Below are 15891 nucleotides of genomic sequence, written 5' to 3'. Positions count from 1 at the left end.
CTTTATCCTGTTGTTGATCTTGATGGGGAGCAGGTGTGTTGGCCTGAGCCTCTGCCACTCCTCCCACCAGCAGTCATTTAGCTGAAGCTTTTATCCACTTACAATATGTGCATTTTAACCATAAGGAAACAAACACAGAAGAACCAAGAAATTGTGCAATTTCATCAAATAGGCCGACTTGTTATAGATAAGAGCCATTATAAGTAGAATTTAAGTGCTACAGTTTGTTAGTGTTTTAGTCTGAAGAGGTGTCTTTAGTTTGGAGATGTAAAGGCTCAATCAATCATCAATGGTCTGTCTGCCATCACTCCAAGCACTCACCACACAAGGTGACCCTGCAGCCCTGAACTCATGGGAGCACACTGACACAGACACACACACACACACAGTCCTATACTGATAATCAAATCAGTGTGAACAAGCTGCTTTTCTCTCGTCAATTACGTGCGAATGTGACCAAAGTGTTCGAGCTGCCAGGAAGGATTAGTGTGTGTCATTGTGTGTGTCTGTTTGTGTGTGTGTGTGTGGATCAGGGACACTGTGTCCTTTGGACCCGACCAACTAAACGGAATGGGAGGTCTCTCCTGGTCTCCACTGGACCAAGAGAAACTACATCAGTCCAGTTTCTGTTTGATACTAAAATATGAGTTGGTTTAATTTCTAGTTTAGATATCAGAAGTGCTGATGTACATCTTAGATGGCCTGGTTTAGGTCTCAGATGCTATGATTTAGGTCTCAGAGGGTCTGGCTCAGGTCCTTGGCCCTCATGTATGTAGACTTGCAAATGTAGCGTTATCAGCGCCATGACAAACGTGCAGATAGTGCTCGCTGTGATACTTACGTCATATTTACAAACCAGCATCTTTTTCCGCCAACTGTACTGCACATTGTGAGCATTTAACCGACATTCAAACAGACCTCCTTCTCTCTTTCTATCATTGATTAGCCAAAACAAAATTTCAGTGACAATGATTAGTGGTGGGGAAAGTATTGACTAGTGCGCTGTAGCAAAGCGTGTACTGCGATATTCCCACTGCTGATGCTGTGACTGCTTGAAATGATCCAATAGTTGTAATGTGGCGAGGAGTTTACCACCTGCTGGATGGAATGTGGACGCTGAGTCCACGATGCAACGTCATCTTTGATTTCTTACAGTAACTGTAATACTGCTGCTTCATCTGTAACGCGGAATGATGTCGTGTTCACTCAACTGAAGAAGTGTGTTCGTGGTGGCAAATATCCTCTCAGCGCGTCTCCTTGTTATATGTCGCCGTCCGCCTCGGATTACTGCTGCCATTTCACCAAGAGGCATATGTGAGGAAACCCACATTCTGGTTTACACGAGCAGAGGATTTTACCACAAAACAGCCCCGCTTCCACAGGCGGGTTTGAATACATAATTAGGCTCACGTTACGCATCACTTACTATGTCTTTATGGGAAACTCCCACTTTCCCCGTGACCAGTGGATAAAATGGTTATCGTTTTTTCCTCTTTCAGTTTCCGCCAACGTCTGCGCTTTTAGCTCAGTGCGCTTTGTTTGCACTTACCGCGCCATGCTTTTATGCGTAAGTTGCGAAAGAAATATGCCTGGGCGAGAAAAGTACTACTACACAAGGCCCTGACTGTAATTATTGTTCTCATATCGCCTGCTCGGGGATGAGGTCTCTGCCTGAACCAGAGCAGACCCTCGTCCTCAGGGACTCACTGTGATCCAGCAGGAGGTTCTTGCTGCTCCTCCCACAAATCAGTTGTGCGTGCTAACCGCTAACGGCTACCGCTAACAGAACGGTTGGGTTCCTCATAGGCCAAATCAAGATACATTTTGTGTTCTGCCTGCACTGGTCTGGCACAATTCAACAGGACAACGTGGTTTTGGTAGAAGGGGGTCCATGTTAGACCACAAGCTGCAGAATCTTCAGTGGGCTTTAAAATAGGGCAAGACTAAGTTCAGTTGTAGTGTCGTCTTAGTTCATGATCCTTCTACGAGTCTGCACAGGAACATCCGCATTCCTCACATTAACTGCGCGTGTGTGTGAGGGGAAGCAGGAGTTCTCCAGGTGTCCTGATCCAGGATCCTCCAGGACGAGGCTCACATGTGGAGGCTCCCTCGTTAAAGAGAACCTCTGGTTCAGCCTTCATGTGTTCATGTGGACTCTGTGGATTCTGTAGTAATCCAGATCCAACCGCAGGGCTCCTGTGGATTTAGAATTAACCTTGAAGTTGGTTAAAAATGAGTTTGATCATCCTAGGAACTCACAAGCTCTGACTTCTCTGGACCTTTTGGAGCTTTTGGAAGAGGGTGAGATCTGATTTTTCATTAATAATTGATATATTATTTTTCAGCCAAATCCAATATTCTTTTTATTCCTTGACTATTTGACTGTAGTTTCTTTACAATAGCGGACGTGTTTCTTTGCAGGTTCTGTATAGAGGGGATCAAGGATAAAGCTGATCTGACAGCAGCTACAGTTCTTCATCTCTACCATGCTGATGGGACTCATTACCCAGAAGGCTTCAGGTGATTTCAGTGGAGGGAGATTACTTTAGACTCTGCTCACGTCTCTGGAGCAGATTAGTTTTTGTTTTTTCTAAAAGCTGTCCGAGCCGACCCGGCGTGTCGTGAAGCGTGAGAAGTTCTCATCCCGTCTGATCCCCCTCACTCACGGATTCACACGGTTACCCGGGGCCTCTGATTGGTCCTCACCCAGGTCACCATGACCTCGCAGGCTGCAGCTCTCCAGTGGAGGCTGGGACCCCAACGTCGCCCTTCAGAGGTCTGAACCAGTCGCCACATGGGGGTCGGAAAAGTGAGTCATGTCTCTGACTCACTTTAAGAACCACAAGTTGGTCTGCTGTGTCAAAGGTTCTGTCCACTGAGAGTCACAGCTCAATGTTGGGCTGTAGAAAATGGGATTCATGACTTTTGGTCACGAATGGAGGCGTATTTTCGATCACAGAAGCTGCTCAGAGTGATCGTGTGCCTCTGAGTGGGTGAGGAGTTTGAGGCATGCAGGGCATTCTGGGTTTTTGTCTCCACTAATGAAGAATTTCTAATGAGGACGCTCATTTAGCTAATGGTGGGGGGATCCCAGTGATGTCATCAGCTAGAGGAGCAATAAAGTTGTGAGGGGATCTCATTTTTCTGTTTTAAAAGATGAACAGATACATATTATACAACATTGTGGTGAGATGATCCAGAACTTGGCCCACGATGTTGGAGCTCTGAACTATCTTTGGTAGAGATGTGAGATGTGGTTTATATTAAACAACCTCAACATGTTTGATCAGAATATTTTTGACAGGTTGGTCCACTATCTCGTGGGAAGTGGGCCTCCACTATGGACACCATCAGGAGGAAGCCCCAGCAGGGGTCTAACTTCCCTCTCCAGCTCAGGAAGTTCAACATCCTACTCCACCACCATCCAGTCCGTGGTTGGACCCCTAAACAGGACCCCAGATAACAACAAACCATCAGGTCAGCAGAGAGAACCTTTGGCTTCAGCCTGCCCTCCATCCTGTCCCAGTACATCTCTAGAGTCAGGAAAAGAGGAGACCCCTTTCCTCTGGGGGGCTGTAGAGCGCTGTACGCCAAGACCACCAGAACCCCCCAAACCACCAGAACCAACAAAACTACCAGAAACACCAGAACCCCCAAAACTACCAGAACCAACAGAACCACCAGGACCCCCAAAACCTCCAGAAACAACAAAGCTACCAGAACCACCATAACCCCCAAAACCATCAGAACCACCAAAACTACCGGAACCACCAAAACCACCAGAACCCCCCAAACCTCCAGAACCAACAAAACGACCAAAACTACCAGAACCACTAGAACCCCCAAAACCATCAGAACCAACAAAACGACTAAAACCACCAGAACCACCAGCACCCCCAAAACCACCAGAATCAACAAAACGACTAAAACCACCAGAACCACCAGCACCCCCAAAACCACCAGAATCAACAAAACGACTAAAACCACCAGAACCACCAGCACCCCCAAAACCACCAGAATCAACAAAACGACTAAAACCACCAGAACCACCAGCACCCCCAAAACCACCAGAACCAACAAAACGACCAAAACGACCAGAACAACCAGAGCCCCCAAGACCATCAGAACCAACAAAACGACCATAACTGCAACTACTGCACTTTCTTCTTTCTTGTTTTCTTGCGGTTAAAATGTAATTATTGTAAGTTGCTTTGTATAAAAGCCTCAGCTAAATGACATGTGATGTTTACTATGATAATGAACTATATCATGTTATTTTATTCATATTATGCTATTTTACATTGTATTATACAATGTTATCTTAAATTATATTTAATTAAAGCAACTTAAGGCTGTACTTTGTCTTCAACAATCTAACAGTTCGAGGGTGTTTTTAGGCCCTTGAACAGTTACATTATTTAAGATAAAGTACAGCGCCAAGTACTTTATTGCTTTAATAACACGGTTACCAGTGACATTATAAATAGTAAGTAAAAATCTGCCTTTCAGCCACCAAACGTTGTGTGTCACATGTCATCAGTCCAGAGCAGTGTTTATTTTGGCAGCTATTTTTGATTTAGTCTTTTAAAAAAAAATGCATGTTAGTTTTAGTCACATTTAGTCATTTTAATCCTTCTTAGGTTTAGTCTAGTTTTCGTCGACGAAAAAACTAATTACATTTCAGTCTAGTTTTAGTCACATTTAATCAGCACATGAAACTCCCTTTCTTCCCTTCTCAGGCCCAGGGACCCTCTGTGTTGTGTCTACAGATGCATAATAAGTCTACTTACAGTACTTAGGTTGTCCATTAGATATCCCTCCTAGGCTCTATAGCAGGCGGGGGGGGCAAACTTTTTTTACTTGCGGGCCACAATGGGTTCTAAAATTTGAATAATGACTCTCAACCAATGAGAACGCTGGATTTCATCCACCCATATTATAATATAATATATGTCATATGTTTTGCATACATAACATTACCGACCAGTCAGGAATTATCACATCATTTTCATGTTTAAATGTTTTAAGATTCTTTGGTTTTCGACAATAGAGAAACGGGGGGAGGTAGACGGCACGTGTCATTTATTTCCAACCAAACAAAGCTCCCACGGACTAAATCGAGAGACTCCCAAAACAAACAAGGACGAGGTCTTAATGCCACGGGGAGACCAGCCAGGTGCTGAGGAGCTCCTGCCACTATGGACCTGCAAGACAGGACAAAGGGCCACACACACACACACACACACACAGGCCCTGCTCAAAAACCAGAAGGCCGTCACAATAGGTTAAGAGCTGTGTGTATTTGTATGACCTCTGGACTTTAAAAGCTGCTCTATCACCATGACATAACACGTATGTGTAAGTGTCTGCGTTTGAGCGCGCGTGCTGCCTCCTGCTGGACTCCGAGCATCATCACAGCGGGCAGGGCCCGGCAGGAGGCTGGTCTCGGATCAGTTCCTACGCCTCTGACGACATCCACATAGCGGTGAGTGGGCGTGCTCAGCTATGACCAATAGGAACTGACATGCAGTGTTACCAGGGAAACGGCGTTCAGTGGCTGGAATAGGGAGAAGGTGGTACTCCTATCAGCCATGCTAACGTGCTAACGTGCTAACTGTCCAGTAGGTTTACGGTTGACTCTTCAGCGACTGTTAAATATTAAAAAAAGACTCCAAGACGTCATTAAGGCCCGCCGTCTGATCCGCGCCGTCCCCGCTTTGCTGACGGGTCTTTTAGTACGTTAGCTAATTAGCAGGGCTGTGCGGAGGCTAGCGTAGTGACTAGCTTAGCACGCTACTCCCGTTTTTCTATTCTTTTACACGCTTAATAGCGACCACAAGCCGGTTAGCTGCGAGATAATTACAGGGTGTAGCACGGGATGGACGTGAGTTAACGGCCGGTACTGGGACGGTCTGACCCGGTTCTGTTTCTCTCTCTGTGGCCGGACCCGAGTAGGTTCCATCCACCTTGGTCATTTTGGACCGGGGTGTGTGTGGCGGGTCAAGCCCCGGACTCAGGGACGAGATGCTGCGGACCAGGGGGTCACTTTACCGGTGCTGATCAGGTGAGAACCGGGGCCGGGTCCGGTGCTGTCAGTCCTTCACAGCAGATGCTCTACTGTCCTCCATGTGGATTCTTGTCCATATTACCAATAATTCAGCAGGTGTTGCGCATATTAACCTGCCGACCAGTAAGGAGAAGCATCGATCTGCTGAATCTATTGTGATAATCAATGCAGTATTTCCAACTGGTACAAAGTGAAGAGGTACATTCACTCAAATATTGTACTTAAGGACAGAATTGTAGTCCTGTAGGCTTGTACGCTTTACTTAGTATTTCCATTACTGACATTCTGTGAGCGAGGTTTATGAGGTCAGTGAAGGGCTCAGATGGGATGTCAATCATCTTCGTGCCGCCCATGGAATGTGTTGTTGTGATGTTTGAGGGAGCATTGTGGAGTTTGTGTTTTTTCATAATAAAATCCTCAGAAAAGCATGTTGTCCAGAGCCTCATTAGCGAGAGTTGCTACAATATTCTACTTTTAACGGCTCTTTACTTTTGTGACATCTTTCCACATTTACATGAATAATGCTAAAAGCAATCGTGCTTTTCTATCGATAAACACTAACAATGTATTGATATGTTCTCAAACCTGATGAGGGGGCCTCAGTGCAAGATGGATGTGTGCAGCAGGAACCCCAACCGCACGGCGCCGGTGGGTGAGGATGGGCCCCACCGGGCCGAGGCGCCGCTCTGCTCCAGGACCAACGGGTGGAGCTGGCCCCCCCACCCTTTCCAGCTGCTGGCCTGGCTGCTCTATCTCTACTTTGCCGTCACTGGTTTTGGCGTGTTTGTTCCGCTGCTGCCCCCCCACTGGATCCCCGCCGGCTACATAGTATCCTTTCATCCGCGGTTAGCTAGTGATCGTGCTTATTGGATATGTGTAGGGGGTGTTAATAGTCCAGCTCCACCGTGTTTGTGTCCTAATGCTGCTTCAGTGTACTGGGGTCACCTTCGTCTGCCACATGTGCGTCCACGTGATGGCCGTGTCTGTGGACCCGGCCGACCGTAACGTCAGAACCAAGAGCCACCGGGGCCCGGTGCCCGAGTTCGACCGCTCCAAACACGCCCATGTCATCGAGAACTGCCACTGCTACCTGTGCCAGGTGGATGTGTGAGTAACCCGCTGATGGGCAGAGGGACAACATCACCATCCCGTGAAGCTCATGGGACACCCTTAATAATCTATCATGGAGACGACCCACAACTTTAAAATCTAGTGTAACATAATCAGAGTACATAATCTGTGAAGTTTGTCTTCATGACATCATTTCTACGTGAGTTGAAGATGAAACAATTCCTCGTCTTCTAGGTGATCCTTTGAAACATTTTAAATAATCAAAAGGGTTCATATTTATTGAGAACTAACCGCAGAAGTGAAAACTGTTTTCCTGAATATTCATTAAATCAGTTTGAAATATTACAGCTAAATCAGATAGTGAAGCTAACACGGCTAACGACAAAGGCTCAGGTGTGTTTACCCCCCCCCCCCCCCCTCGGGGGCCATCAAAGCGTCCCCTTCAAACAATCAGGGCCGGACTGGTCCCGCGAAGTGAGCCGGCCCTTTAAGAAGTGCAGCTGCTTCCTGCCTCCATGTTTAATGCAGCTCCCCGTGTAAATAATGAAGGGTTTGGAAACCAGGTCAGTGGTCCGGTTTCTCTCAGGAGGAGCCGGGAACTGGGTCAGAGCGAGAGCTGCAGTCTGCAAATACTTTGGCTACTACTACAGCTACTACTAGTAGTAATCTGGCACTACTACAGGTACTACTAGTAGTAACCAGGAACTACTACCGGTACTACAGCTACTACTAGTCCTAATCCGGCACTACTACTGGTACCACAGCGACTAATAATAATAATCTGGCACCGCTACTGGTACTACAACAACTTGTTGCAGTACTGCTGTTTGTATTATTACCAGTACTGCAGCAACCAATAGTACTACTGCTGTTACTACTACTAGTACCACAGTGACTAATCGTACTACTAATGGTAGCAATACTAGTACTACTGCGACTTATAATACTACCGTGACTAATGGTAATACTAACGGTACTAGTACTATGTCCTGTCAGATTAAACCAATTGAGACTTCTTTTACTAATGGTACTACTACAACTCCTCCTGTCACTAATACTACTAATACTACTTTCACTAATGGTACTTCTTATGTCAGACTTGTACTACCATGTCTAGTTGTACTTCACAGGAATCTGCAGATGATGTCTTCATCCAAAGAATCAAACCCTAATGTTCTAGTGTTGTGTATTGATCCTGACAGCACATGTGATGGATGGGGATATCTGTGCATGTATTAATCCACAGTGTCTGTGTATTGATCCAGAGGTCCCAAGTCTAAGCACTGCAGCGCCTGTAACAAGTGTGTTTCTGACTTTGATCATCACTGCCGCTGGCTCAACAACTGTGTGGGAAGCAGGAACTACAGGCAAGTCTTTCTCTGCTTCTACTGTTTCTACTGCTGCTTCTGCCTCTGACTCGGTTGTTTCCCTTGTTCTTGTTCTTGTTGTTTTCTTTGACCCACTAACAGGACGTCATGTTGTGAACAATGTTGGATATAATTATGATGAAATGGTTGTTGTCTCCATAGATACACATGTACACCATAAACATAATGTGAAAGGACTGGGCACTCACGTGTACTCAGTGTACTCAGTAGTACTCTCTGTATACAGTGTGTACTCTGTGTGTCCTGCAGGCTGTTCCTCCACAGCGTGGTCTCAGCTCTGTTGGGAGTCTCTCTGGTTCTGGTCGTCTCCTCCTACGTCTTCATTGAGTTTTTTCTGGACCCGTCCAAGCTCCGCTCTGACAAGCACTTCCTGGGTAAGACCTGACCTCTGGCCCCTGACCTCTGATCCATCATGAGAATTTGGATCTAAGAAGGTTGATTGGAATCAAAAATGTTATCGAGATAATCTTTAATTGATCTAAAATGATTTGAAAGCATGTAGGATTACTATACATAATATATTGTGTGTGTCTGTGTGTCTTTGTGTGCGTCAGAGAGGAATGAGACCTCTGTGTGGTTCCTCTTCCTGCCGGTGGCTCCGGTTCGGGCGGCGGCGGCGGTGATTCCGGGCGTTGCCGCCGTCACAATCGCTCTGGGTCTGATGTCCTCTGTACTGCTCTGCCACCTACTGTGCTTCCATCTCTACCTGAGTGAGACACACACACACACACACCTGTGACCACCGTACACACCCCTCTGTGTGTGCTTCCCTATGCTAGAAGACCTAATAAACCCTATGTAGGCTCCTCAGTATGTTTCTTTTCTAATGAGTTGCTCTTTTCTACTGTGTGTGTCTGTGTCACAGTGTGGAACCGACTCAGCACTTTTGAGTACATTGTGCGTCAGCGCCACCGTCAGGACGGCAGAGACCTGGAGAAGCCGGGAAAGGAGAAGCCGCTGGCTGAACCCTCGCTCCAGCCCTTCCAGGTAACAGTGAAGATGGGAGAGATGTGAAAACATCTGGGTTCATTCGTTATCACCAGAACTACATTTTACAGATTACACATGAACACAAAGTAAAGTTACAATGTGGCCATTAGACTACTAACACTACCAGCTCTCTTCCTCTTGATCCAAACATGCCCCTTTTTAGGACGTAAACTACTCGGACACACTGGGCTACACCAACCCTCAGCTGGAGGTGGAGGACCCCACCACGGCCTCCAAGCAGGGGGAGGCAGAGTAAGGGGTTCTGGTTCTGTACCGTGAGAAGTGTGTGTGTGTTTGTGTGTGTGTGTGCGCGCGTCCTCATAAATAACTCCACCCACTAAACTCATTTAACATGATCTAAACCAAACTGTGTGTGTGTGTGTGATCATGTCCAGTCCTGTCATGGAGGAAGAGGCTCCGCCCACAACATCTGCTGAACTGAAAGAAGAAGAAAACACACACAGACGAACACAGGTAAAAACACACTTTAGGTAAAACTTTAGAGAAGCGTTGTGTGAATGTGTTTGTTCACACTTGTTTTAGGTCACTTTGGATAAAAGAGTCTCTTAAATAAGTGCATTTCAACCATAAAGAAACAAACTCAGAAGAACAAGAAAGAATGAATGTTGTCTCCTTATTGGCCACTGAGGGTGCGTCTTTGTACTTCCACAGAAAAAGAAGAAGAAGAAGGTTCGTAAAGTTCCAGTAGTGGTCACCAGAAGACGCTGTCCGGGTTCAGCCCCGCCCCCCGGTACACACACACACACACCTGTCTTTCTCACCTTGTGAGGACCGGCACCAGATTAATGCTGCCTTACTGCCCCCTGAAACCACAACGGAGAAAACTATTTATGACAATATTATACTGGTTGAGTGTAGTAACTGGTATATTGACCAGAACATTGACAAGTACGATAATAATAATAATAATAATGTATTTTATATAGTGGTTTCATTTTACAGAACATTTTAAAATATCCTAAAAGCTAAGCAACAAATAAATAAAACCAAGCAAATAAAGAACACTGTCACGACCTGCCTCCTGGGACCCAAAAGAAGAACGAGGACTGGAGCGGGCGGGTCTCAAATGAGACTGGCCAGGTGCTCCCAGTGGTGCTCCCAGTGGCTTCTAGTGGTACTTCTAGTGGTTCTCCATGTGGTGCTCCTAGCTGCGCTGACAGGCTTTTCCTACCATGGACCTGTAAGACAGGACGAGGGGACGAGCACACAACCCGCACACAGCAGGTCCTGCTTGAAACCAAACACACCGTCATAACACACTGTCATTCATTAAAAGCGGTTTGGAAGGCTGAGCGGTCAGTGCGGTCACGGGGGAGTTTGGGGGGGGGGCGTTCCACAGGGAGGGGGGCAGTTACGATGACGGTACGTTGATATCTGACGCTTCTTTTTTTGTGTTATCAGAGCCTAGCGGCGTGTCGGCTGGGTCCCTAGGTCAGCGGCTTCCTTTCGCCGCATTCCCTCTGAGGTCTTCCCTGCCCCCCCTGGTCCCCGCCTCGGGGCTGGTCCAGGCTGCCGCCCCCCCCGCCGAGTACCACTCGGACTCGGCCGAGTCTCTGGAGGAGATTCCCGTGGCTTTGGCCAAACTGGGTTCTTCGTCCTCCGCTGCTGCCAGAGAGGCCTCCTCATCTTCCCACCGGGTCGTCCCTGCGTTCCCCCTCCCGTCCCCCCTGCCCAGGACTAAGAGAAAGGCCCCCGCCTCCTCCTCCCGAGCCCACAAGAGCGTCGCAGAGCTGCGGTTTGAGATGGCCCCCACCCAGCCGCCCGTGGTGTTCGTCAGCCGGGCCAGCGGAGAGGCCGCTGACCCCCGGCAGGGCGACCTCACTCTGGGGTCCAGGCCCGGGCCTCGGGTGTCACTGGGTTCAGGCGCCCCCTGGATAGGGCTGTGAACAATCGGATCTCACTGAGCTCTCCTCCCAACCATGCACAACCACCCTTATTTAATTCTACAGACTTGATTTTGTATCTCTTGACTATCAATTCGTTTTTGATGATGACTTTTTAATCATGAAAGCCAAAGCTGAGTTAATGTTGGTGCACAACCTTTATAAATGAAGTTAAACTGAACCTGTAAACCTTAACTTATGTACCAGAAACTGTTGTGTGTGTTTGTGTGCAGAACCCACCCTCACACAGAGTGTGTTGGAGAGTCCTGCTATCACCTGTCACTCACCACTACTCGTTTATTTAACTCATTTAAATTAAAAAAGCCTTTTCGCAACACTGTAACTCAAAAGTTACCACTTCTCAGCCAATAACGCACCAGTAGGCCTTACTGTGAAGCCTATCAGCCCCCCGCCCCCCCCTTAAAGGAACAGTCCAACAGTTACTGGATCCTTTGTTTTCTGGCTCAGTGAAAGCGGTCAGTTGATATGAAGCCACAGCTGGTTATGTTAGCTTAGCATAAAGGCTGCTGGATGTGGGGCTGTTGTTCCCCCTTCATTTCAGTCCTTATGCTAAACTAAGCTAACCAGCTAAAATGACCTTGAACTTGGTCTTTGTTCACCAACAGGATGTTGGTTTACTTTTACAGCTTTTGGGACATTTGATTTATTTAACAATTAAGGACTGAAAACCTTTCAATAATCAGTTTGTCCCTTTTTAGGGTCGGATCATCGAGGATCCACTGAAGCTTTTATCAAACTCATTTTGTCTGGGACTATTTTCCGTGGCGGAAGGATCCACATGTTGTGGTCTGGAGAGTATTTATATAGGGGGTACAGTCTGTTTAAGGTGTTTGCTGTAGGTAAGGGAGCAACATGAGGCTCACAGATGGGTTCAAATCAAAGAGACCATTAGGTTAAAGTGATATTCTTAATAATACCAATAAAATAATAACACAGGGCTCCGTAGTGGAACTGTAATTACTTTTCACACACTCCCGTAGAGCCCTTTTCCTCCTCTCCGCCTTCAGTTGAATCCTTCACAATAAAAGCCCCAGATCAGTGCTCCCCAGAGAGCTCTTTCCGTAGCAATCGGTCGCATTAATTAAAGCTCCGGTGATGACATCATCAGCTGGTGCAGACTAGCTCTTGATGCAGACCAGTGATCAGGTCAGGCTTTTATTTAGCAGATCAGTCTGATCATTTAAATGTGTGTGTGTGTTTTTGTGTTGCCTGTCACCATCCCACTGATGGTGTGATGAGAGGAGTGGTTCCCTCGGCAACGAGCCCCGACAACATCATAACAGCGTTGATGAAATAGGAGTGGCAATAAGAAGTATGTCGCACACCCCCCCTCCTGAGAGACACACACACACACACACACAGTCTTTGTTGGTGAACTGAAAGAACAACAATCTCTTTCTGATTTCTACTGACCGGTTTGAGCTGTAACTCAATGCTGCATCACAATCAAAACATGTGCATGTCAACACGCTAACACCGTGACATGAGGTCACTGTGGTGTCGACCTGTCAATCAGCGTGTAGCCCCGCCCTAAAGCATCCCCTGCTTTATGCCTTATTTACATTACATGTTATTTAGCTGATGCTTTTATCCAAAGCGACTTACATTGCATTATAACCCATGCGTTACATCTTGCCTGGGGAGCAGTTAGGGGTCAGGTGTCTTGCTCAGGGACATTTAGACATGGCACATGGGGCAGCCGGGATTCAAACCACCAACCTTGCGGCTCCCAGATGAGTCGCCCCCTGCTGGTCACTGCACAGAATGCAGCCATCCTACGCCGCTGCCGGGCATCTCGCTGTCCAACATGCGCTCACTGCAACGAACTGGACAGACACCGAATCTTCTGTGCATCCTCCGTCTTCTGCTTCACGGAGACGTGGCTTTAGGGATCGATACCGAACTCCAGCTGATCCAATAACACTCATGGTCCACCTGATTCCTGCATACAGGCAGAAACTAAAGCTCTGTAAACCTGTGGTGAGGGAATCCAAGAAGTGGACCAGCGAGGCACTAGAGGATCTTCGGGTGTGTTTGGACTGCAGACTGGGAGGTTTTCAGGAAGCTTCTGACAAACTGGATGAGTTCACAGAGGCTGTAACTTCCTACATCGGCTTCTGCGAGGACAGCTGTGTCCCATCATGCACCAGGGTGAGTTATAACAACGACAAACCCTGGTTCACAGCGGAACTCAGGAAACTACGTCTGCAGAAGGATCAGGCATTTAGGAGTGGGGACAAAGACCTGTACACAGAGTCTAAATACAGGTTCATCAAGGCGGTGAGACGCTAAACGACTGTACTCTGAGAGACTCCAACATCAGTTCTCAGCTAACGACTCTGCTTCGGTTTGGAGAGGCTTTAAACACCTCAAACTACAAGCCGAAACCCCCCCACTCCATGAATGACCTCCGCCTGGCAGACGAGCTCAATGAGTTCTTCTTCTGAAAGCGGGGGGGGGGGGGGGGGGGGGGGGTTGTGCAAAACTAATCGACACAAGCAGCCTCTCGTCCGTCAGAAGCGACCTTGGATGTAATCCTCCACACTGTGCTCTAGACCTTCTGTTTTATTTGTCTAACAAATTTGGCAATAAATGCTCCTGATTCCTGGCTGGACGGAGACTAACTGACGTTTCACCTGTCAAAGACATGACATCACTTCCTGTCCCACATCTGTTCAACAGTCAATGAATTCTCAACCTCATATGCAGAAAATATAATTCAATAAAAATGGGACAGAGGCCATGTGACTCACCACGTCTCTGGAAACACTCCCACCCAGAACAACATGTGACTCCACACACACAGCATCTTCCTGCTGATATAACCCAACATGAAGTCAACTCCTTCTGTGTATTAAGGCAAAAAAACAGATGATCCAAATGAATGAGACAAAAAAGATCTTCCTAGAGACACGCCCCCAATTATCGCTTTGAAAACACATGGTTGGTTGTAGTAAGTGCTGCTTGTGCAGCATCCACGAGGGACTGGAACACAGACCGACAAGTTGAAAAGAAACCTATGAAAGAAACATGGAACAAATGTAGAATAGAAGCACAGCAAATAAACAGAAAAAAACTCAGGAATGAACCGACGAAAGAGACAAAGTTGTTATGGACGGTGTAGACCGAGGAAGGAACGCAGACTTCTCAACAAACAAGACTTTAAATGTCCACTTCAAATTAACAACCACAGACGAGGGACCAGGACCGACAGGCTGCCACATGCTGAGACACCGACACAGGCTTAAATACACAGGGGAGTGGACACAGGTGGAAACACTCATGGACACTGCAGACAATCACAGGAAGACAGGACAAGGCAGGAAGTGAAGTTGACCCAGGAACACAAGAGGCATGAAAACTACAAAATAAAAGAGGAAGTAAACCCAAACTGTGACAAAAGTAAAGTACTGTTGCAAAGTAAAGTAGACACAAAAGTACAGAGACAGTAAAAAACACAGCTAGAGAAACTTTTGCTTTTGCTGACTCCAACGTTGAAGAACTTCCTGTCTCCTCCCAACAAGAAAGTGTCAACAAACCCCAGTGTTCCTCAGGGGAACCGGTCTGACAGCGTTAGTCGGTCCATGTGTCTCTTTGTGGTGGTTCTGTGTCTCTTTGATGTTGCATATTTTTGTTTTTGCAGGAAATTTTGTGGTTGTGTGGTTGTTTTGTTTTATAAATCCGTTTTAAAACTTGTTCTAGATCAGATCCATCATAAGTCCAGTTTAAGGTCTACAGTGTGTTAGTCTTTAGTGTGAAGATGTGAAGGCTCTCTGTGGTCCTGATGTCATCACAGACCTCCTTCCACTATCTAGCAGCAGGACAGCAAAGAGTGGAGATCTAGTCCAGTGTTTAGCTCTCAGTGAGGAACAAGCAGCTTGATGTTGGGATGGAGGGTTTCACCAGGTCCTGGATGGAGACTGGACCCCATCCATTCACAGCATGCTACGTGAGAACCAGTGCTTTGAACTGGATGAGGCAGCCACTGGTAACCAGTGAAGAGAGGAGGAGTGGAGTAGTGTGGGAGAACTTAAGGTTGAAGACCAGTGGAGCTGCTGCATTCTGGATGAGCTGCAGAGGTGGAATGGAGCAGGGAGACCCGCCAGGAGACAGTTACAATAGTCCAGGAGATGACAAGAGCCTGGATCAGTACCTGCGCCTCCTTCTGAGTGAGAAGGGGTCGTGTTCTCCTGATGTTGTAGAGCGTGGACCTACAGGATCCTGTTGATGCTGTGATGTTGGGGGTCAGGTGTCACACCGAGGTTCCAACAGTCAGAGGGGGCAAAGTTAACAGTCATGTCCTTGGTGGGAGTCTTTTCCTTATGTTGTATTTCTGTTCATAATTATTATTATAGTGATTTGTTTGTGTGCAAACCTCTTTGAAACGTTCCCATGGACCTCTGACCTCCAGCTCTGGGACCTGCAGGATGACCGACAGCCTTCCCCCCCT

At 47.1% G+C, this 15891-nt stretch overlaps 1 protein-coding gene across 3 annotated transcripts; it reads left to right on the top strand.

Annotated features, from left to right (window-relative positions):
- Nucleotides 1-5467: 5467 nt before the first annotated feature.
- zdhhc1 (zinc finger DHHC-type containing 1) lies at nucleotides 5468-12379 on the top strand. 3 transcript variants are annotated; one of them, XM_062561959.1, is made up of 11 exons: nucleotides 5468-6064; nucleotides 6661-6895; nucleotides 6999-7174; nucleotides 8404-8505; nucleotides 8776-8900; nucleotides 9081-9236; nucleotides 9392-9513; nucleotides 9680-9768; nucleotides 9912-9990; nucleotides 10189-10267; nucleotides 10939-12379. In XM_062561959.1, the coding sequence occupies exons 2-11, from the start codon at nucleotides 6677-6679 to the stop codon at nucleotides 11421-11423; spliced, it is 1632 nt and encodes a 543-aa protein (XP_062417943.1). In that variant the 5' UTR covers nucleotides 5468-6064; nucleotides 6661-6676; the 3' UTR covers nucleotides 11424-12379. The 3 variants fall into 3 exon arrangements, with proteins under 3 accessions (XP_062417943.1, XP_037309094.2, XP_037309084.2); XM_037453197.2 differs by having other exon boundaries at nucleotides 5471-6064; nucleotides 6671-6895; XM_037453187.2 differs by lacking the exon at nucleotides 5468-6064 and having other exon boundaries at nucleotides 6100-6895.
- The last annotated feature ends 3512 nt before the right edge of the window (nucleotides 12380-15891 follow it).

This window comes from Pungitius pungitius, chromosome 4 (genome assembly GCF_949316345.1).
Source record: "Pungitius pungitius chromosome 4, fPunPun2.1, whole genome shotgun sequence".
NCBI lineage: Eukaryota > Metazoa > Chordata > Actinopteri > Perciformes > Gasterosteidae > Pungitius > Pungitius pungitius.
The sequence above is the reverse complement of the archived record's forward strand: the minus strand, read 5'-3'. Positions and strand labels throughout refer to the sequence as shown.

Coding starts and splice junctions, on each gene's coding strand:
- zdhhc1 (XM_037453187.2), top strand. CDS start 6,641: ATGTTCTCAAACCTGATGAGGGGGCCTCAGTGCAAGATGGATGTGTGC. Junction 9,769..9,911: donor TCCAAGCAGGGGGAGGCAGA/GTAAGGGGTTCT, acceptor GATCATGTCCAG/TCCTGTCATGGAGGAAGAGG. Junction 10,268..10,938: donor GGGTTCAGCCCCGCCCCCCG/GTACACACACAC, acceptor TTGTGTTATCAG/AGCCTAGCGGCGTGTCGGCT.